This window comes from Mobula hypostoma, chromosome 13, assembly GCF_963921235.1.
Source record: "Mobula hypostoma chromosome 13, sMobHyp1.1, whole genome shotgun sequence".
NCBI classification, from domain to species: domain Eukaryota; kingdom Metazoa; phylum Chordata; class Chondrichthyes; order Myliobatiformes; family Myliobatidae; genus Mobula; species Mobula hypostoma.
The window spans coordinates 2,519,614-2,541,862 of record NC_086109.1 but is presented as its reverse complement, the minus strand read 5'-3'; the positions used below and the strand labels follow the sequence as shown (position 1 = coordinate 2,541,862).

The window sequence follows — 22,249 nt, the reverse complement described above, 5'->3', positions numbered from 1 at the left end:
GTAGAAAAAAAGTTAATGAGAGTTCAGAGAGAGTATACTCCCGTTAGAGTGAAGGGAAAAAAATTGTAAGGTTAAGGAATCCTGGTTGAAGAGGGGTTTTGAGGCTCTGGTAAGGTAAAACAAGGATGTATAGGTTGGGATCAGGTGAATTGCTTGAGGAGTAAAAGGGATGTAGGAGAACACAAGAAGGAATCAGGAGGGCAAAAGGACAGCATTGGCAGATGAGAGAATCCTAAAATAATCCCCAATTAAATTAAGAGCAAGAATAATTCGGGTGAGAATAAGGAATAATGTGACTATCTGTGTGTGGAGCCACAGGAGATGGGTGAGGTCTGAAATGAATACTGTTCACTTGTATTCATTGTGGAGAAAGTGGTAAATTGGTTTATTATTGTTACACGTACAAATGTGAAAACTTGTCTGGATACTCTTCATACAGATCAGTTCATTACAAGTGCATTGAGATTGTAAAGGGTAAAATATAACAGAATGCAGAATTGAGTGTTGCTCCTACAGAGAAGAGCAGTGCAGGTAGACAATAGTGGCCAGTGTCAAAGCGAGGTGAATTGTGAGATCAAGCTGTAATCTTATTATAAATGGGAACTGTTCTGAGGTCTTATAACAGTATTATAGAAGCTGGTGAATGGTGAGGTCTAACAAATCTCTAACAAAGGAGGTGTAAGGCGCTCCTTCCCTCCACTAGCCTGCAGGTGAACATTGGATAAGCTGTAGCATCTACTTAGCGACATCCCCCCGGCCTCCGGCCCTGATCAGGCTCACGTTAAGCCATGGGATCAGGCGATGGTTGGTCAGATGAGCAGCTGGTGCATATCACAAGTCCTGGTTATGTGACCACTGACTCCAGGCAGAGAATCTCTGAAGAATATTGATAATGGATGGCGTCACACATCTTGTGAAAACACTGTCCAGCAGAAGGCAATGACAAGCCACTTCTGTAGAAAATATTGCCAAGAACAATCATGGTCAAAAACCATGATCGCCCACATCATACAACACGGCACACAGTGATGATGATAATGATATTGATGACAGAAGTTGTCCTTCAGCCTGGTGGTATGATTTTTTGGGCTTTTATTATCTGCCTGATTTGGGAGGGGCGTTGTGGTGAAGAGGGCATGTCTGAGGTGAGTTGGCTGCATACGAAGGCAGCAAGAAATGTAAACAGAGTTTATGGAGGGGTGGGGTTTCCATCGTAAACTGAGACATGTCCACGATTATCTGCAGTTTCTTTCAGTCATACGCAGAGCAGTTCCCAGACCAAGAGGTGGTGCATCCAGATAAGATACTTCCTATAGCTCATTAATAAAACTCGGCAAGAGGAAAATGCCGAAGATTTTCAGTCTGTTACGGAAGTAGAGGAGTTGGTGAGGTTTCTTGGCCATTGTGTCCACATGGTTAGAGCAGGATAGGATGTTGATGTTCACTCCTAAGAACATGAAGGTCTCAACCTTCACAACCTCTACATCATTGATGCAGTCTGTGCACTGCTTCATCCTGAAATCAATGAACAACTCTTTTGCTTTGATGGCATTGAGGGATAGGTTGTTGTTATGACCCCATTCCGCTTGGTGCTCTGTCTACTTCCTGTACTTAGATAAGTGCAAAGTGTTGTAGTTTGGGAAGTTAAACCAGACAATAATATATACAGCAAAAGGCAAGCCTTGGATATAGAAACATAGAAACATAGAAAATAGGTGCAGGAGTAGACCATTCAGCCCTTCGAGCCTGCAAAGCCATTCAGTATGATCATGGCTGATCATCCAACTCAGAACCCTGTACCAGCCTTCCCTCCATACCCCCTGATCCCTTTAGCCACAAGGGCCATATCTAACTCCCTCTTAAATATAGCCAATGAACTGGCCTCAACTGTTTCCTGTGGCAGAGAATTCCACAGATTCACCACTCTCTGTGTGAAGCAGTTTTTCCTGATCTCAGTCCTGAAAGGCTTCCCCTTTATCCTCAAACTGTCACCCTTCGTTCTGGACTTCCCCAACATCGGGAACAATCTTCCTGCATCTAGCCTGTCCAATCCCTTTTGGAATTTATACATTTCGATGTTCCTCCCTCAATCTTCTAAATTCCAACGAGTATAAGCCTGGTCGATCCAGTCTTTCATCATATGAAAGTCCTGCCATCCCAGGAATCAATCTGGTGAACCTTCTTTGTACTCCCTCTATGGCAAGAATGTCTTTCCTCACATTAGGGGACCAAAACTGCACACAATACTCCAGGTGTGGTCTCAACAAGGCCTTGTACAACTGCAGTAGTACCTCCCTGCTCCTGCACTCGAATCCTCTTGCTATGAATGCCAGCATACCATTCGCCTTTTTCACCGCCTGCTGTACCTGCATGCCCACTTTCAATGACTGGTGTATAATGACACCCAGGTCTCATTGCACCTCCCCTTTTCCTAATCGGCCACCATTCAGATAATAATCTGTTTTCTTATTTTTGCCACCAAAGTGGATAACTTCACATTTATCCACATTAAATTGCATCTGCCATGAATTTGCCCACTCACCCAACCTATCCAAGTCACCCTGCATCCTCTTAGCATCCTCCTCACTGCTAACACTGCCACCCAGCTTCATGTCAACCGCAAACTTGGAGATGCTGCATTTAATTCCCTCATCCAAGTCATTAATATATATTGTAAACAACTGGGGTCCCAGCACTGAGCCTTGCGGTACCCCACTAGTCACTGCCTGCCATTCTGAAAAGGTCCCGTTTATTCCCACTCTTTCCTTCCTGTCTGCCAACCAATTCTCTATCCACATCCATACCGTGTGCTTTAAGTTTGCACACTAATCTCCTGTGTGGGACCCTGTCAAAAGCCTTTTGAAAATCCAAATATACCAAATCCACTGGTTCTCCCCTATCCACTCCACTAGTTACATCCACAAAAAATTCTATGAGATTCGTCAGACATGATTTTCCTTTCAGAAATCCATGCTGATTTTGTCCGATGATTTCACCGCTTTCCAAATGTGCTGTTATCACATCTTTGATAACTGACTCTAGAATTTTCCCCACCACCGATGTAAGGCTAACCAGTCTATAATTCCCCGGTTTCTCTCTCCCTCCTTTTTTAAAAAGCGGGGTTACATTAGCTACCCTCCAATCCTCGGAACTAGTCCAGAATCTAAAGAGTTTTGAAAAATTATCACTAATGCATCCACTATTTCTTGGGCTACTTCCTTCAGCACTCTGGGGTGCAGACCATCTGCCCCTGGGGACAGAGAGAGCTAGGGGTACAAAGATATAGCTCCCTGAAAGTGGCAGCTATACGGGATAACGAAGAAAGCATTTGGCACACTTGCCTTCATCAGTTGGATCACTGCGGCAGGAATTGGGGTATCATGTTAAAACTGATGTAGATGTGAACCACCTAGGTGTTGTTAAGGCTTTATAAAGAACTGAAGAGGCCTCACACGGAGTATTGTGAGAAGTTTTGGGCTCCTTTCCTAAGAAAGCATGTGCTAACGTTGGAGAAGGTTTAAAGGAGGCTCACGAAAATGATTTCGGGATTGAAAGGTTTTTCATCTGAGAAGCATGTGAAGGCTCTGGGCCTGTACTCACTGGAGTTCAGAAGAATGAAGAGAAACTCATTGCAACCTATCTAATGTTGAAAGGCCTCGATAACATGGATGCGGAGAGGATGTTTCCGATGGTGAGGGAGTCTGAGTCCAAAGGATACAGCCTGGCAATTAAGACCAATCCATTTAGAACGGAGATGATGAGCAATTTCTTTAGTCAGAGAGTGGTGAATTTGTGGAATTTAATTGCCACAGGTAGCTGTGGAGGCCAAGTCATGGGATAAATTTAAAGTGGAGGTTGATAAAGTCTTGATTAGCCAGGGTATGAAAGGATATAGAGAGAAGGCAGGAGACTGGAGTGGAGGGAAATCAATTAGCCATAATGAAATGGCGAAGCAGACTCAACAGGACAAATAACGTAACTCTGCTCCTGTATCTATGGTCTTATGGTCATATAGTGTGTAGTCCTGATCACCTAGGTATATGGAAGGATGTCATTAAATTGAAAAAGGTGCAGAATGCATTTATGCAGCTCTTATTCGGACGGAAGGGTTGGAAACATAGAAGCATAGAAAATCCTAGAGCACAAAAGGGATTTTGTTGTTTCTTCGTATCTGGGTTCAGTGGTTTGTCAGCGCACACCATGACACTGGATATTCCCTCTTCACAGAAACAAGTTCATTATCACCGGCATGTGATGTGAAATTTGTTAACTTAGCAGTGACAGTTCAATGCAATACATAATCTAGCAGAGAAAAAATATAAAATAAAATACAAATAATAACAATAGTAATAAATAAACAAGTAAATCAATTATTGTATACGTATATTGAATTGAATTTTAAAAAGTGCCAAAACAGAAATACTGTATATTCAAAAAGTGAGGTAGTGTCCAAAGATTCAATGTCGATTTAGGAATCGAATGGAAGAGGGGAAGAAGCTGTTCCTGAATCGCTGAGTGTGTGATTCCCCTCTCCTATATGACAGCAGACATAACAGACACACCCAAGCAGGCTCAAAGACGGTTATCACAAGAGTTACAATCAAGATGAAATCTGCCGATGCTGGAAATCCAAGCAACACACAGAAAATGTTGGAAGAGCTCAGCAGGCCAGGCAGGATCTACACAAAATACTAGAGGAACTCTGCACTGAGTTCCTCCAGCATTTTGTGTGTGTTTATTACAAGAGTTATCAGACTCTTACAATGATACCTAAAAGATGAGCTCGGGGTCACCCTATTGTTGGATCATGATTCATTTGCAAATCGAAGGTTCTTTGGAAATGAAGAATAAGGCATAAAACATTGGGTTTGATCGAATTGTTAAGTGTTACAAAAGCAAAATAATAATTAAAAGAATGAAGAAAAGACCAATCAAAAAAAAGAAGTTGTGGTCTTATACTCAGACGAGAGTAAAACAATTCATAACAATTAACCTATAAAACAGCAAGAGTTATGTAGCGTCACAACTGCTACTGAAAACCAATACGTATGAAGCAACTGTGCCATATTTACTGGAAAATTCACAGATCTATTTTATGGATGCATGTGATTATCTATAAATATAAGCAAGTATGCGATTAAGTTAAACCACAAGAATGTTTACAATTCTACACCCTAATACAACATTCCCTATTGGATTCGAAATCACATATTTACATAGACATAGAAATATAGAAAACCTATCGCACAACACAGGCACTTCAGCCCACAAAGCTGTGCCGAACATCTGTCCTTACCTTAGAGTTGCTCATAGCCCTCTATTTTTTGCAGCTCCACGTACCTGTCCAGGAGTCTCTTAAAGGACCCAATCGTATCTGTCTCCACCACCGTCGCCGGCTACTCATTCCACACAATCACCACTCTCTGCGTAAAAAACTTACCCCTGACATCTCCTCTGTACCAGCTTCCAAGCACCTTAAAACTATGACCTCTCGTGTGAAACATTTCAGCCCTGGGAAGAAGCCTCTAACTATCCACACGATTAATGTCTCTCATCATCTTGTACACCTCTATCAGTTCACCCCTCATCCTCCTATGCTCCAAGGAGAAAAGACGAAGTCCACTCAACCTATTCTCATAAGGCATGCACCCCAGTCCATCAACATCCTTGTAAATCTCCTCTGCACCATTTCTATAGTTTCCACATCCTTCTTGTAGTGAGATGACCAGAACTGAACACAGTACTCCAAGTGGGGTCTGACCAGGGTCCTAGATAGTTGCAACATTACCTCTCAGCTCTTAAAGTCAATCATACGATTGATGAAGGCCAATGCATCGTATGCCTTTTTAACCACAGAGTCAACCTGTGTAGCAGCTTTGAGTGTCCAATGGATCCAGACCCCAAGATCCCTCTGATCCTCCACACTGCCAAAAGTCTTACCATTAATACTATATTCTGTCATCATATTTGACCTACCAAAATGAACCACCTCACACTTATCTGGGTCAAACTCCATCTGCCACTTCTCAGCCTAGTTTTCCATCCCATCGATGTCCTGCTGTAACCTCTGACAGCCCTCCACACTATCCACAATACTCTCAATCTTTGTGTCATCAGCAAATTTACTAACACGTCCCTCCCCTTCCTCATCCAGGTCATTTACAAAAATCAGGAAGAGTAGGGGTCCCAGAACAGATCCCTGAGGCACACCACTGGTCACCGATCTCCATGCAGAATATGACCCGTCTACAGCCACTCTTTGCCTTCTGTGGGCAAACCAATTCTAGATCCACAAAGCAACGTCCCCTTGGAACTCATGCCTCCTTACTTTCTCAATAAACCTTGCATGGGGTACCTTATCAAATGCCTTGCTGAAATCCATATACTCTGGATCTAATGCTCAACCTTCATCAATGTGTTTAGTCACATCCTCAAAAAATTCAATCAGGCTCATAAGGTACGACCTGCCTTTGACAAAGCCATACTGACTATTCCTAATCATATTATGCCTCTCCAAATGTTCATAAATCCTGCTTCTCAGGATCTTCTCTGTCAACTTACCAACCACTGAAGTAAGACTCACTGGTCTATAATTTCCTGGGCTATCTCTTCTCCCTTTCGTGAATAATGGAACAACATCTGTAACCCTCCAATTCTCCAGAATCTCTCCCGTACTCATTAATGATGCAAAGATTATTGCCAGAAGCTCAGCAAACTCATCCCTCACTTCCCAGAGTAGCCTGGGGTATATCTCATCCGGTCCTGGTCATTTATCCAACTTGATGCTTTCCAAAAGCTCCACCACCTCCTATTCCTTAATATCTACAAGCTCAAGCTTTTCAGTCATCCCTAAAATCACCAAGTTTCTTTTCCATACTGAATACTGAAGCAAAGTATTCATTAAGTACCTCTGCTATCTCCTCGTCCCAGACACACTTTTCCACTGTCACACTTGATTTACCCTATTCTCTCATGTCTTATACTCCTGCTCTTCGCAAACTTGTAGAATGCCTTGGGGGTTTCCTTCATCTTGTCTGCCATGGCCCCTTCTGGCTCTGGCTCTTGAGTTATACGGAAAGACTGGATAGACTTGACATTTTTCTTCTGGGGCTTGGAAACCTGAAGGTGACCTTGTGACTTTTATAAAATCATGATTGGTGGAGGGAAGCTGTGAAGGTACTTGATAAGAAGGCAGACGAGAGAAACAGCAGCTAATATTATGCCTGTGTAGATCACAGACTGTCAGCATTAACAGTGAATTCTTCAGTTTCAGGTAAGCTGGTCCTCCTTTGTGTACTGTCTTCACATCTTGATCTACCTTGATCCCATCGCTATATCTCTTTCCCCTCCTCTAACTCCACCATCTGCCTATCACCTACACATTACCTTTCCCCCTAATGCCCCCTCTGCCCTCCACAGTTCCCTCTCTTTAATCCGCGTGCTGCTTCCTTTCCAATCAGATCCCATCACCTTCACTTTCACCAATCATCTGCCAGATGCTGGTGTCACTCCTTTCCCCATCGGCCTATCACCTCCCCCACAACAGCTGGATCCGCCCATCACCTGCCCATTCATGCCACTCCCTTCACCCCCCGCCCACCCCTGCCGCATCTCTCTATGCTGGCCATTTTCACTTTCCCTCAATCCAGATGGAGAGTCTCAACCTGAAACATCAACAGTTTCAGTTGTTACATTTCATTTCAGAGAAATGTATACAATATACATCTTGAAATTCTTTTTCTACGCAACCATCCAGGCAAACAGAGGAGTGCCCCAAAGGATGAATGACAGTTAAACGTTAGTACCCCACAGCACCCCCATCTCCCCCTCCCACACACAAGCAGCAGCAAGGCAACAACACCTCCCTCCCACACTAACAAAATAACTGCATCAGCATCCTCCACCGAGCACTCAGCATCAATAAAGACACAGACTTGCAGTACCTCAAAGACTACTCGTTCACCCGATAAATCAACATTCCATAGACTCTCTCTCTCCCTAATAAGGGAAAAAGATGTGTCTCCATTTCACCGTGAGAGAGGAGACATCATCTGTCCATTTCTCCCCACAGATGCTGTCTGACATGCGGAGTTCCTCCAGCATTTTGTGTTGCTCCAGAGTCCAGCGTCTGCAGTCTCCTCAGTCTGCTTGATAGGAAATGTTCAAAAGGATATGGGCCAGATGGAGAGAAAAAGGGTCATATTGTCACAGAGCACAGAAACAGGCCTGAGGCCATGCTGAAACCATTTAAACTGCCTATTCCCATCGACCTGCACTGGGACCAAACAACTCAATTCCCCTACCATCCATGTACCAATCCAAACTTTTCTTAAACGTTGAAATTGAGTTTGCATGAACCACCTGTGCTGCCAGCTTATTCCACACTCTCACAGTCCTCTGAGTGAAGGAGGTTTCCCTCAAGCTCCCCTTAAACTTTTCACCTTTCACCCTTAACTCATGACCTCCATTTGTAGTCCCACCCAACCTCAGTGGAAAAAGCCTGCTTGCATTTACTCTATCTATACCTCTTACAATTTTGTATACCACTGAAACCCCCTTATACTGGGTGTCTCTGGAAAGCTGGCTTGTTAGCCCCTCACTAACAGCCACTAAATTCTGATAAACCCACCTTTCTCTGGCTTTGTACATCTGGGGTGCACACAACTTGTGTCCTGCCAAATCTGTGAGCTTAGGATGTCTTGCCCACCCGAAACCTGGCTTGGGTGAATGCTGTGTGATTTACTGCCCCCAGCAAGGGATAACAGATCGTACAGTGCATACTATTAAAAATAAGTATATTTAAGAATATTAATTTAAACAAACAGTTATTAAATGAAAGAAAGGGAAAAAAAGGGCCATTACTCTTAAATATTCAAATATGCACTTAAGTTGGAGATCATCTTGAACACTTCTGTCACTGACATGATGGTCCCTCGGTCTGAGTAAAAGCACAAAGCACCTTCTGAACGTCACTCAAAATCCATCTGAAACAAACGGCTCTCCCAAGGGAGTATTGGGTCTTCCTCTTGATGCTGTTTATCTGCACAAAGCACCTTCTGCAATAGGAATGGTATCCTCAGCCATCTTTTCCCCCTGTCTTCTCCCAGCACCCACCAACAAAGACCTTCTCCCATTCCAACCATTCTGATTGGCTGACAGCACATTCTTAAGTTGAATAGAAAACCTTTTAACTTAGTTCAAACTCAAACAGAACAGACTGCACTTACAGAACTGCTAAAATGAAATACCTATGGCATAGCATTATAAATTCATCACATAGAACCATAGAAACTACAGCACAGAAACAGGCCCTTTGTCTTCTTTTAGCCCTCCTGATCACTTTCTTAAGTATTTTCTTGCACTTCTTATACTCCTCAAGCACCTTACTTACTCCCTGCTTCCTATACACGTCATACAACTCCCTCTTCTTCTTTATCAGAGTTGCAATATCCCATGAGAACCAAGGTTCCTTATTCCTATTCAATTTGTCTTTAATCCTGACAGGAACATACAAACTCTGCACTCTCAAAATTTCCCCTTTGAAGGCTTCCCATCTACCAATCACATCTTTGCCAGAGAACAACCTGTCCCAATCCACGCTTTTTAGATCCTTTCTCATTTCTTCAAATTTGGCCTTCTTCCAGTTCAGAACCTCAACCCTGGGACCAGATCTATTCTTGTCCATGATCAAATTGAAACTAATGGTGTTATGATCACTGGAACCAAAGTGCTCCCCTACACAGACTTCCGTCACTTGCCCTAATTCGTTTCCTAACAGGAGATCCAATATTGCATCCCCTCTAGTTGGTCCCTCTATATACTGATTTAGAAAACTTTCCTGAGCACATTTTACAAACTGTAAACCATCTAGACCCCTAACAGTATGGGAGTCCCAATCAATGTATGGAAAATTAAAATCACCTACCACCACAACTTTATGTTTCCTGCAGCTGTCTGCTATCTCTCTGCAGATTTGCTCTTCCAAGTCTCGTTGACTATTGGGTGGTCTGTATTACAATCCCACTAACGTGGCCATACCTTTCCTGTTTCTCAGCTCCACCCATAAGGACTCAGTAGACAAGCCCTCTAATCTGTCCTGCCTGAGCACTGCTGTAATATTTTCCCTAACAAGCAATCTACTCTAAATCTTCTGCATTCTCAGGAACACAGTCATAACTTGTTCAATGTTTCCTGATAATTCGGGTCCACTGGACCCAGCAATTTTCTTTGTACCCCTTCAAGCTTGTTTACATCATTCCAACAGAACAGTGAGAAAGGCAGTGATTGACCTTGGATTCCAGCACAGCAGTGGGGAAGCAGAGGGTGACACTGGATACCAGCACAGCAGTGGGGAAGCAGAGGGTGACACTGGATACCAGCACAGCGGTGGGGAAGCAGAGATTGACACTGGATACCAGCACAGCAGTGGGGAAGCAGAGGGTGACACTGGATACCAGCACAGCAGTGGGGAAGCAGAGGGTGACACTGGATACCAGCACAGCAGTGGGGAAGCAGAGGGTGACACTGGATACCAGCACAGCGGTGGGGAAGCAGAGATTGACACTGGATACCAGCACAGCAGTGGGGAAGCAGAGGGTGACACTGGATACCAGCACAGCGGTGGGGAAGCAGAGATTGACACTGGATACCAGCACAGCAGTGGGGAAGCAGAGGGTGACACTGGATACCAGCACAGCAGTGGGGAAGCAGAGGGTGACGCTGGATACCAGCACAGCAGTGGGGAAGCAGAGGGTGACGCTGGATACCAGCACAGCAGTGGGGAAGCAGAGGGTGACACTGGATACCAGCACAGCGGTGGGGAAGGCAGAGATTGACACTGGATACCAGCACAGCAGTGGGGAAGGCAGAGATTGACACTGGATACCAGCACAGCAGTGGGGAAGCAGAGGGTGACGCTGGATACCAGCACAGCAGTGGGGAAGCAGAGGGTGACACTGGATACCAGCACAGCAGTGGGGAAGGCAGAGATTGACACTGGATACCAGCACAGCAGTGGGGAAGGCAGAGATTGACACTGGATACCAGCACAGCGGTGGGGAAGGCAGAGATTGACACTGGATACCAGCACAGCGGTGGGGAAGCAGAGATTGACACTGGATACCAGCACAGCAGTGGGGAAGCAGAGATTGACACTGGATACCAGCACAGCAGTGGGGAAGCAGAGATTGACACTGGATACCAGCACAGCAGTGGGGAAGCAGAGATTGACACTGGATACCAGCACAGCAGTGGGGAAGCAGAGTGTGACACTGGATACCAGCACAGCTGTGGGGAAGCAGAGGGTGACGCTGGATACCAGCACAGCGGTGGGGAAGCAGAGGGTGACACTGGATACCAGCACAGCGGTGGGGAAGCAGAGGGTGACACTGGATACCAGCACAGCAGTGGGGAAGCAGAGGGTGACACTGGATACCAGCACAGCAGTGGGGAAGCAGAGGGTGACGCTGGATACCAGCACAGCAGTGGGGAAGCAGAGATTGACACTGGATACCAGCACAGCAGTGGGGAAGCAGAGATTGACACTGGATACCAGCACAGCAGTGGGGAAGCAGAGATTGACACTGGATACCAGCACAGCAGTGGGGAAGCAGAGGGTGACACTGGATACCAGCACAGCGGTGGGGAAGCAGAGGGTGACACTGGATACCAGCACAGCGGTGGGGAAGCAGAGGGTGACACTGGATACCAGCACAGCGGTGGGGAAGCAGAGATTGACACTGGATACCAGCACAGCGGTGGGGAAGCAGAGATTGACACTGGATACCAGCACAGCAGTGGGGAAGCAGAGATTGACACTGGATACCAGCACAGCAGTGGGGAAGCAGAGATTGACACTGGATACCAGCACAGCAGTGGGGAAGCAGAGATTGACACTGGATACCAGCACAGCAGTGGGGAAGCAGAGGGTGACACTGGATACCAGCACAGCAGTGGGGAAGCAGAGGGTGACACTGGATACCAGCACAGCGGTGGGGAAGCAGAGGGTGACACTGGATACCAGCACAGCAGTGGGGAAGCAGAGGGTGACGCTGGATACCAGCACAGCAGTGGGGAAGCAGAGGGTGACACTGGATACCAGCACAGCAGTGGGGAAGCAGAGATTGACACTGGATACCAGCACAGCAGTGGGGAAGCAGAGGGTGACACTGGATACCAGCACAGCAGTGGGGAAGCAGAGGGTGACACTGGATACCAGCACAGCAGTGGGGAAGCAGAGATTGACACTGGATACCAGCACAGCGGTGGGGAAGCAGAGGGTGACACTGGATACCAGCACAGCAGTGGGGAAGCAGAGGGTGACGCTGGATACCAGCACAGCGGTGGGGAAGCAGAGGGTGACGCTGGATACCAGCACAGCAGTGGGGAAGCAGAGGGTGACGCTGGATACCAGCACAGCAGTGGGGAAGCAGAGGGTGACACTGGATACCAGCACAGCAGTGGGGAAGCAGAGGGTGACACTGGATACCAGCACAGCAGTGGGGAAGCAGAGATTGACACTGGATACCAGCACAGCAGTGGGGAAGCAGAGGGTGACACTGGATACCAGCACAGCAGTGGGGAAGGCAGAGATTGACACTGGATACCAGCACAGCAGTGGGGAAGCAGAGATTGACACTGGATACCAGCACAGCAGTGGGGAAGCAGAGGGTGACACTGGATACCAGCACAGCAGTGGGGAAGCAGAGGGTGACGCTGGATACCAGCACAGCAGTGGGGAAGCAGAGGGTGACACTGGATACCAGCACAGCGGTGGGGAAGCAGAGGGTGACACTGGATACCAGCACAGCGGTGGGGAAGCAGAGGGTGACGCTGGATACCAGCACAGCAGTGGGGAAGCAGAGGGTGACACTGGATACCAGCACAGCAGTGGGGAAGCAGAGGGTGACACTGGATACCAGCACAGCAGTGGGGAAGCAGAGGGTGACGCTGGATACCAGCACAGCAGTGGGGAAGCAGAGGGTGACACTGGATACCAGCACAGCAGTGGGGAAGCAGAGGGTGACACTGGATACCAGCACAGCAGTGGGGAAGCAGAGGGTGACACTGGATACCAGCACAGCAGTGGGGAAGCAGAGGGTGACACTGGATACCAGCACAGCGGTGGGGAAGCAGAGGGTGACACTGGATACCAGCACAGCAGTGGGGAAGCAGAGGGTGACACTGGATACCAGCACAGCAGTGGGGAAGCAGAGGGTGACACTGGATACCAGCACAGCAGTGGGGAAGCAGAGGGTGACACTGGATACCAGCACAGCAGTGGGGAAGCAGAGGGTGACGCTGGATACCAGCACAGCAGTGGGGAAGCAGAGGGTGACGCTGGATACCAGCACAGCAGTGGGGAAGCAGAGGGTGACACTGGATACCAGCACAGCAGTGGGGAAGCAGAGGGTGACACTGGATACCAGCACAGCAGTGGGGAAGCAGAGGGTGACACTGGATACCAGCACAGCGGTGGGGAAGCAGAGGGTGACGCTGGATACCAGCACAGCAGTGGGGAAGCAGAGGGTGACACTGGATACCAGCACAGCAGTGGGGAAGCAGAGATTGACACTGGATACCAGCACAGCAGTGGGGAAGCAGAGGGTGACACTGGATACCAGCACAGCAGTGGGGAAGCAGAGATTGACACTGGATACCAGCACAGCGGTGGGGAAGCAGAGGGTGACACTGGATACCAGCACAGCAGTGGGGAAGCAGAGGGTGACACTGGATACCAGCACAGCAGTGGGGAAGCAGAGGGTGACACTGGATACCAGCACAGCAGTGGGGAAGCAGAGGGTGACACTGGATACCAGCACAGCAGTGGGGAAGCAGAGGGTGACACTGGATACCAGCACAGCGGTGGGGAAGCAGAGGGTGACACTGGATACCAGCACAGCGGTGGGGAAGCAGAGATTGACACTGGATACCAGCACAGCGGTGGGGAAGCAGAGGGTGACACTGGATACCAGCACAGCAGTGGGGAAGCAGAGATTGACACTGGATACCAGCACAGCAGTGGGGAAGCAGAGGGTGACACTGGATACCAGCACAGCGGTGGGGAAGCAGAGGGTGACACTGGATACCAGCACAGCGGTGGGGAAGCAGAGATTGACACTGGATACCAGCACAGCGGTGGGGAAGCAGAGGGTGACACTGGATACCAGCACAGCAGTGGGGAAGCAGAGGGTGACACTGGATACCAGCACAGCAGTGGGGAAGCAGAGATTGACTTTAGTCTCCAGTACACACAGTAAGTGGAGTGAGAAACGGCTCAGCCTGAGTTCCAGTTTAGCAACAGGTCAATGAGCTGTGATATTGAACGGTGGTTACATGAGGTTGCCTCCTGCTTCTGTATCAGAGGAAATATTTCTCAACTCATCATACTGCCGAATTCTCCTGCTTTCTCTCCACCCGCACTGCAGTGATTATCAGCTCCCCCCGCAACCTGTTCACAAAACCTCGGCCAGGAGCAACAAACGGCCTCATCTTCTCCCTCACTCCTCCTTCAGGGATCTGTGGATGTGCCCGGCAAGGCCCCACTCCGAGCTCCCTCTGTCCCTCACAGCACTCACGAACTTCCATTTATCACATGTTCCCTCAACACGTTCACCTCCCCAAGCACCTCACCCAACCCTTCTCCCGAATGGGTCTCATTTTTCATACCTGTGCCCCTCTGACCTGCCTTTGATATCTGGCTGCAGGCTGCAACTTCCATCCTCTGGACCGGGTGCAAAGAGTCTTCACTCTGTTCCTCTCTTGAGCTTACCGTGTACTGTTGGAATGGTGGGCTGCTTCTCTCACAGGGCCGGGAGACAAACAATGAGACCCATCACCCGCTCTTGTAACTCTGATTCTCCCAGTCTGATTCATCCTCCAGTCACTGAGCTCATCTGCTGACTGTCTCCTCTTGTCTCCTCAGCTGGGACTGGGGATTCCTCTACCACTGTGAACGGAGCTCTGGGACGCTCGGTCTCCTTACTTCCTGGGATCCCAGTCGGAGAAGACATTGCTCAGCTTGTGTGGAGACGGTTCTCACCCAGAGCGAAGATAGTGTCATATTCAAACAAGATCAGTGACTATTACGGATCTGAGGAGTACAAGCGACGGATAACTCTTCATCCCGGGAACTTCGGTCTGGAAATCCGTGATCTACAGAAAAGTGACTCTGATGTTTATGAGGTGTCTGTTACAGCAAGTACAGGAGCACAGACTCAGAACAAAATGCGACTGGAGGTGTACGGTGAGTGAGACACCGCGGAGGGGCTCGGGTTTCTTCGGTTCCTGAAACACCCCCAATTAATGGGTGAGGGCAGATCCTGTGTGCTTCCCTGTTTACTGAACCCCAGTGACTGCCCGTGTCCAGAGCTGGGCTCATGGTCCCAGTGTAGTGGGATTGAGACAGTCTGGGGAACACATTTACCACATCCCCTGAGACTGAGTCAGAGCCCGAGAAGAAGTAATGATGACTCTCATTACTCTGAGTCCAGAGGAGATCAGCACTCGGGTGGACTATGGAAGATGTGGTTACAGGGTGAGTGTTTAAACAGCATTTGGCCAGGTTCATGGATGAAAGGTCTGGAGGCAAATGGGACTAGCTTAGAACAGCACAGAGATTGTTGAGTTGGGCTGAATGGCCTCTTTCCATTGATGTTTCTCTGCTTGACCCATGGGAACCTGAGCTGAACAATGGACCCATAAGGTGGGAGGGTCTGTAAAGGGGGTGAGTTGTCTGTGGGTCACTGTATCCCCAGTTAAAGATCTGGTCTGTCATGTTCAGGGATTCAAGTTATCCCATCAGTTTCCCAGGGCATTGCTTGTTAATTGCCCAGACTGAGCTCAGCAAAGTGTTTATTCCTCAGCCTTCATGCTGTGCTGTGCTGAGTGATACCCTGTGTACTCATTACACTGAATATAGTGTCCTAGTGAGTGACACGGTACACGGACACAACAGCACACTCACACACATCAATATGGTTCCTGACTCACTCTAGCAATAACATTACATTCAAAGTAGACTACAGACTGCAATATCGAAACAGTGATCTGTTTGTTGGTCTCCTCTCTCGCTGTGGAAGGGACGACACCTCTCTCTCCCTGTGGCATGTTGAAGTGCTGGTTTGTGGACTATAGTTTTTGATGGACCTCGATCATGGTCTCTTTGGGGGTTTGCTATCGCTTGCCTGAAGGTGGTGTGGGGCTGATGCTTCCTGCTGGAATGTGGGTGAAACGGGAAGTGGGGAAGGATCATGCTTTGCTGCCACTTGTGCATGAGAGGCGGGTGGGGGGACTTTGTGGTTCCAACATTTTTCTGTCAGTCATTCTTTGGGGTTTTCCTCTGTTTCGTGGATGTCTGTGAAGTGTGAGAATTTCAGGTTGGATACTGTATACATTCTCTGATATTAAATTGAACCAATGAACCATTGAAAATAATCTCACCCAGCAACATCCATCTGAAGTTTGGCTGAGAAATGTTCTCTCTTCCATCCCAGGGTTAAATGGTTCCCATTGGAGGGATAACATTAGAAAATGAGAAATAGGGGGAGTAGGCCAATCCGCCCCCAAGCCTAGTACTGTCAGGGTTGGTTTGGCAGCCTCGGGTCCACTTTCCTGCCTGTTCCCCACACCCACAACTCCTCGTCTCTGTGTGAAATGGGCAGACACTTATTCTGATGCTGTGTCCTCACTCTAGATTCCACCCTCTACCCCACGAGGTGGCGCATCCTCGTAGCTCCCCCAACTGTTGATTCACTCCAGGCAGGTCCTGTCCTTGACTATTTCACACCTGCTCCCAGTCTCCATGATCATTGCTGTCACTTGGTAACTTTACCAACTAAGGGCATTCACCCCTCTTCATCTGTAACAACTTCAGTGAGAGAGAGGACACCAAAATAGTCTCACCAAGAACTCCCAATTAATTCTGACCTGAAGAGCATGGACCCAAGCTCTGTAATGAAGACAGGGAGTTTATTTAGTATCATGGAGAAACAGAGTCGACACTTAACAATACAATTACTGACAGTGAGACTCCAATGTTTTCAATGGCTTGATCAGCTCCATTCATAGATCCTGCTGGCTGCTCCATCTACATCATCCAGACGGCTGCTGATATTCCGTAGCTCTGCCTTTCCCTGTTCTCCCAGAGGATGTCAGAGGTCATAGATTGTTTTGCCTGAATTATTCAGCTATTGCTGCCTCTCTGACTGGATGTCTGTGACAAGGTGAATGCTGCAGGGATTTGTGCTTGGTCCATTGTTGTTTGCCATCTAGGTCAACGACCTGGACCATAATGTGGCTAACTGGGTCAGCAAATTTGCAGATGACATCAAGATTAGGGATATAGTAGACAGCAAGGAAGACCATCAGATCTTGCAGCAGGGTCTGGACCAGCTGAAAATGGACTGAAAAATGGCACATGGAATTTAATGCCGATAAGTGTGACGTGTTTTTCTTTGATAGAACCAACCAGGGTAGATCTTACACTGTGAATGGTATGCCACTGAGGAGTGTGGTAGAACGAAGAGATCTAGGAATACAGGTCTATAATTCATCGGAAGTGGTGTCAGAGGTAGATAGGGTCGTAAAGAAGAATTTTGGAACATTAGCCTTCATAAATCAAAGTATTGAGTACAGGAGTTGGCATGTTAGTTGAAGTTGCATAAAATGTTGATGAGGCCTACTTTGGAATATTATGTGCGGTGTTGGTCAGCTGCCTACAGGAAAGATGTAAATAAGGTTGAAAGAGTGCAGAGAAAATTTAGAAGGTTGTTGCCGGGTCTGGAAGACGTGAGTTATAAGGAAAGATTGAATAGGTTAGGACATTATTCCTTGGAATGTAAAAGACTGAGGGGACACTTGATTGAGGTATACAAAATTATGAGGGTATAAATAGAGTAAATGCAAACAGGCTTTTTTTCACTGCAGTTGGGTAGGACTACAATCAGAGGTCATAGGTTAAGGGTGAAAGGTGAAAAGTTTAGAGGGAACATGAGGGAAAAATTCTTCACAGAGGGTCATGAGAATATGAAATGAGCTGTCACCAGAAGTGCAAGCTCAATTTCAACAGTTAAGAGAAGTTTGGACAGGTACGTGGATGGTACTGTATGGAGAGCTATGCTCCCGGCGCTGGTCGATTGGAGCAGACAGTTTAAATGATTTTGGCATGGAGCAGGTGGACCAAAGATCTGTTACTGTGCTGTAATTTTCTGTTACTTTATGACTATTCTAAACTCTGGGATGGTGTCTTTTCTATGTTGTAAGTGAATGGTGTCATGGTCCGGTCCGTGAAGTCCGTGTTCCGGTTCACGGTCCGGTCCATTGACCTCATTCCAGATTTTCCGGTTTTCCCATGTTCTGTTGGGGTGCCTCAATTGAGGCTCATGATTCTCATGTTGGGCTGCTACGTAAGTAGCTCCTGGTTTCAGCTTGAGTTGCTGGACTGTCCCTTTCCTTCTTAAGCCCTTGCCTGAAGCCTTGTCCGCAACCCTCACCTGAAACCTTGGCCTGAAGACTTGCCTGCAACCTTGTCTGCGTCCTCACCTGTATCGCTGTCAAGTTCTACCACTGGAGCAAGACCGGAGCCTTGCTGTGTCTAGATAAGGAACTGTCTATTGTTGTTTGGAACTGTCTCTGTTTCCATGCCTTTGCTAGGTAGGTCCGGCTGTTTGCTGCTGCCTTGTGTTGAGGACCATCTCTGTGTCCATGCCTTCACCAGGTAGATCTGGCTGTTTGCCGCTATGTTGTGTTGGGGACCGTCTCTGTGTCCACGCCTTTGTTAGGTAGGTCTGGCTGTTTTCCACTACCTTGTGATGAGAGCTGTCTCTGTGTCCATGCCTTTGCTAGGTAGGTCCGGCTGTTTGCTGCTACCTTGTGTTGAGGACCATCTCTGTGTCCATGCCTTCACCAGGTAGATCTGGCTGTTTGCCGCTATGTTGTGTTGGGGACCGTCTCTGTGTCCACGCCTTTGTTAGGTAGGTCTGGCTGTTTTCCACTACCTTGTGATGAGAGCTGTCTCTGTGTCCATGCCTTTGCTAGGTAGGTCTGGCCATTTTCCGCTACCTTGTGTTTGGAACTGTCTCTCTGTGTTCTGTGTACAAGACCCGCCCTTACATCCTGCTCCCTAAGAGGGGTCCTGACTCTGTGTTGAGCCCCAGCCCCAAGTCCTGTTCCCAAGGAGGGATCTTGGCTCTGTGTTCCATGTCCCTGTGTTTCAGTCCCCCACATCCTAGGCTCTGTGTTCCTGTTCTGCCAAGACCAAGGCTCTGCGTTCCTGTCTCCCTCGACCATGGCTCGGCTTTGTGTTCTCTTCCTGTCCTTGTGCTTTGCCCAGCCCAGTGCTGGAGATTCCACGTCCTGCCCAGGAGTCCCAAGTCCTGCCACCACGCCCAGTCCTGTTGCCTTTCCACGTCTAGTCCTCGCCTGGATCTGGAGTCCGAACCCGAGTCAAGACCTAGGTTCCGGGTCCCTGTCCAGTCTCTGGCTTGGAGTCCTTGTCCAGGTTCAAAGTTCCTAGTTCCTCATCCAGGTCCCACTTTCCTAGTCTAGTCCTAGCCCAGGCCCTGTATCCCAGTCTCATCCAGGACCTGTGTCTTGTCCAGCGTCGTTTCTTCTCCACATCCCTTGCTTTCTTGACACACCTTGTCCTGTTCCTAATACTTCAGTGTGTGTATCTTGCATTTGGGTCTGCTCCCAGCTCCCCCTTATGACAAATTGTGGACAAGGATACATGGATAGGAGGTTGGTTTCCATGATATACTTAGTTGTGTTCACAACTTTCTGCAGTTTCTTGCGGTCACATAAAAAACAGTTGCCATAACAAGTGTGATGCATCCATAATGCTTTCTATGGTGCATCTATAAAAGGGGACATGCCATTGGTTTTTAGTGTGTTGAAGTGCTGTTCTTTTCTGCGAGTGAGGGGGCCAGGGACCGTTATTGTTGCAGTTAATTTTTGTAAGTGAGAGGATCGGGGACTGTTATTGGCACTGGTCTTTTCTGTGAGTGAGCGGTGTTGGGGATGGTTATTGTCACTTATTTTTGCTGTGGGAAAGGGGGGATTTTGGGGACTGTGACTTTTGTTTCTTTTTTTTATGTCGAGGGAAGAGTTGATGGCTTTTCATTCATCAACACCATTTCTTTCTGTAGTTAGTGGCTATCTGAAGTAGACAAATACCAGAGTTGTATTGTACATACATGCTTTAACAATCATATGAAGGTTTGAAACTTTATTGAGTTTATCCAGGACTGTCTATCAGTGATGTTCAGAGTTGTATTGTGCACACATACTTAGGCAATCATATGAAACTTTGAACTTTTATTGAGTTTGACTAGGACTGTCATAAGGGCAAAAAGACCCTAATGGGAGTTATCTACAGGCTCCCAAACAGTAGCCTGGATATAGGGTGCAAGTTAAATCAAGAGTTAAAATTGGCGTGTCGCAAAGGTAATACTACGGTTGTTATGGGGGATTTCAACATGCGGGTAGACTGGGAAAATCAGGCTGGTACTGGACCCCAAGAAAGGGAGTTTCTGGAGAGCCTCAGAGATGGATTCTTAGAGCAGCTTGTATTAGAGCCTACCAGGGAGAAGGCAATTCTGGATTTAGTGTTGTGTCATGAGCCTGATTTGATAAGGGAACTCGAGGTAAAGGAGCAATTAGGAGATAGTGACCATAATATATATGATAAGTTTTAATCTACAATTTGAGAGGGAGAAGGGAAAATCGGAAGTGTCAGTATTACAGTTGAACAAAGGGGACTATGGACTCATGAGGGAGGAGCTGTCCAAAGTTGACTGGAAAGATAACCTAGCAGGGATGACAGTGGAACAACAATGGCAGGTATTTCTGGGAATAATACAGAAGGTGCAGGATCAGTTCATTCCAAAGAGGAAGAAAGATTCTAAAGGGAGTAAGGGGTGACCGTGGATGACAAGGGAAGTCAAGGACAGCATAAAAGTAAAAGAGAGGAAGTATAACATAGCAAAGATGAGCGGGAAGCCAGAGGATTGGGAGACTTTTAAGGAGCAACAAAAGATAATTAGAAAGGCAATACGGGGGTGGGGGTGGGGAAGATGAAGTATGGAGATAAGCTAGCCAAGAATATAAAGGAGGATAGTAAAAACTACTTTAGGTGTGTCAAGAGGAAAAAAATTAGTTAAGACTGAAGTTGGGCCCTTGAAGACAGAAACGGGTGAAATTATTATGGGGAACAAGGAAATGGCAGACGAGCTGAACAGGTAATTTGGATCTGTCTTCACTAGGGAAGACACAAACACTCCCAGATGTAATAGTGGCCAGAGGACCTAGGGTAACGGAGGAACTGAAGGAAATTCACATTAGGCTGAAAAATGGTGTTGAGTAAACTGATGGGACTGAAGGGTGATAAATCCCCAGGGCCTGATGGTCTGCATCCCAGGGTACTTAAGGAGGTGGCTTTAGAAATTGTGGATGCATTGGTAATCATTTTCCAATGTTCTATATTTCCAGGATCAGTTCCTGTGGATTGGAGGGTAGCTAATGTTATCCCACTTTTTAAGAAAGGAGGGAGAGAGAAAACAGGCAATTATAGACCTGTCTGACATCAGTGGTGGGGAAGAGGCTCAAATCAATTATGAAAGATGAAATGGCGGCATATTTTGATAGCAGTAGCAGGATAGGTTCGAGTCAGCATGGATTTACGAAAAGAAATCATGCTTGACTAATCTTGTGGAATTTTTTGAGGATGTAACTATGAAAATGGATGTAGTGTACCTGGACTTTCAGAAAGCCTTTGATAAGGTCCCACATAGGAGGTTAGTGAGCAAAATTAGAGCTGATTGAAACATATAAGATTATTAAGGGATTGGACACGCTAGAGGCAGGAAACATGTTCCTGATGTTGGGTGAGTCCAGAACCAGCTGCCACAGTTTAAGACCAAGGGGTAGGCCATTTAGAACAGAGTTGAGGAAAACTTTTTCACACACAGGGTTGTGGATCTGTGGAATGCTCTGCCCAAGAAGGTAGTGGAAGCCAATTCTCCGGATTCTTTCAAGAAAGAGTTAGATAGAGCTCCTAAAGATAGCAGAGTCAAGGGATATGGGGAGAAGGCAGGAACAGGGTACTGATTGTGGATGATCACAGTGAATGACTCGAAGGGCCGAATAGCCTACTCCTGCACCTATTGTCTATTGTCTATAGGTGATGTTCAGAGTTGTTTTGTAAACACATACTTTGACAATCATATGAAGCTTTGAACCTTTATTGAGTTTG

The 22,249-nt window shown here is 47.1% G+C and overlaps 1 protein-coding gene across 1 annotated transcript in view; it reads left to right on the top strand.

Moving 5' to 3' along the window:
• LOC134355367 (uncharacterized) overlaps nt 1-22,249 on the top strand; it is a 54,332-nt gene that overhangs the window by 9,994 nt on the left and 22,089 nt on the right. The window contains exon 2 of the mRNA XM_063065147.1: nt 14,924-15,244. Coding sequence (XP_062921217.1) covers nt 14,924-15,244 — 321 coding nt within the window. The remainder of the gene's footprint in view (nt 1-14,923; nt 15,245-22,249) is intronic.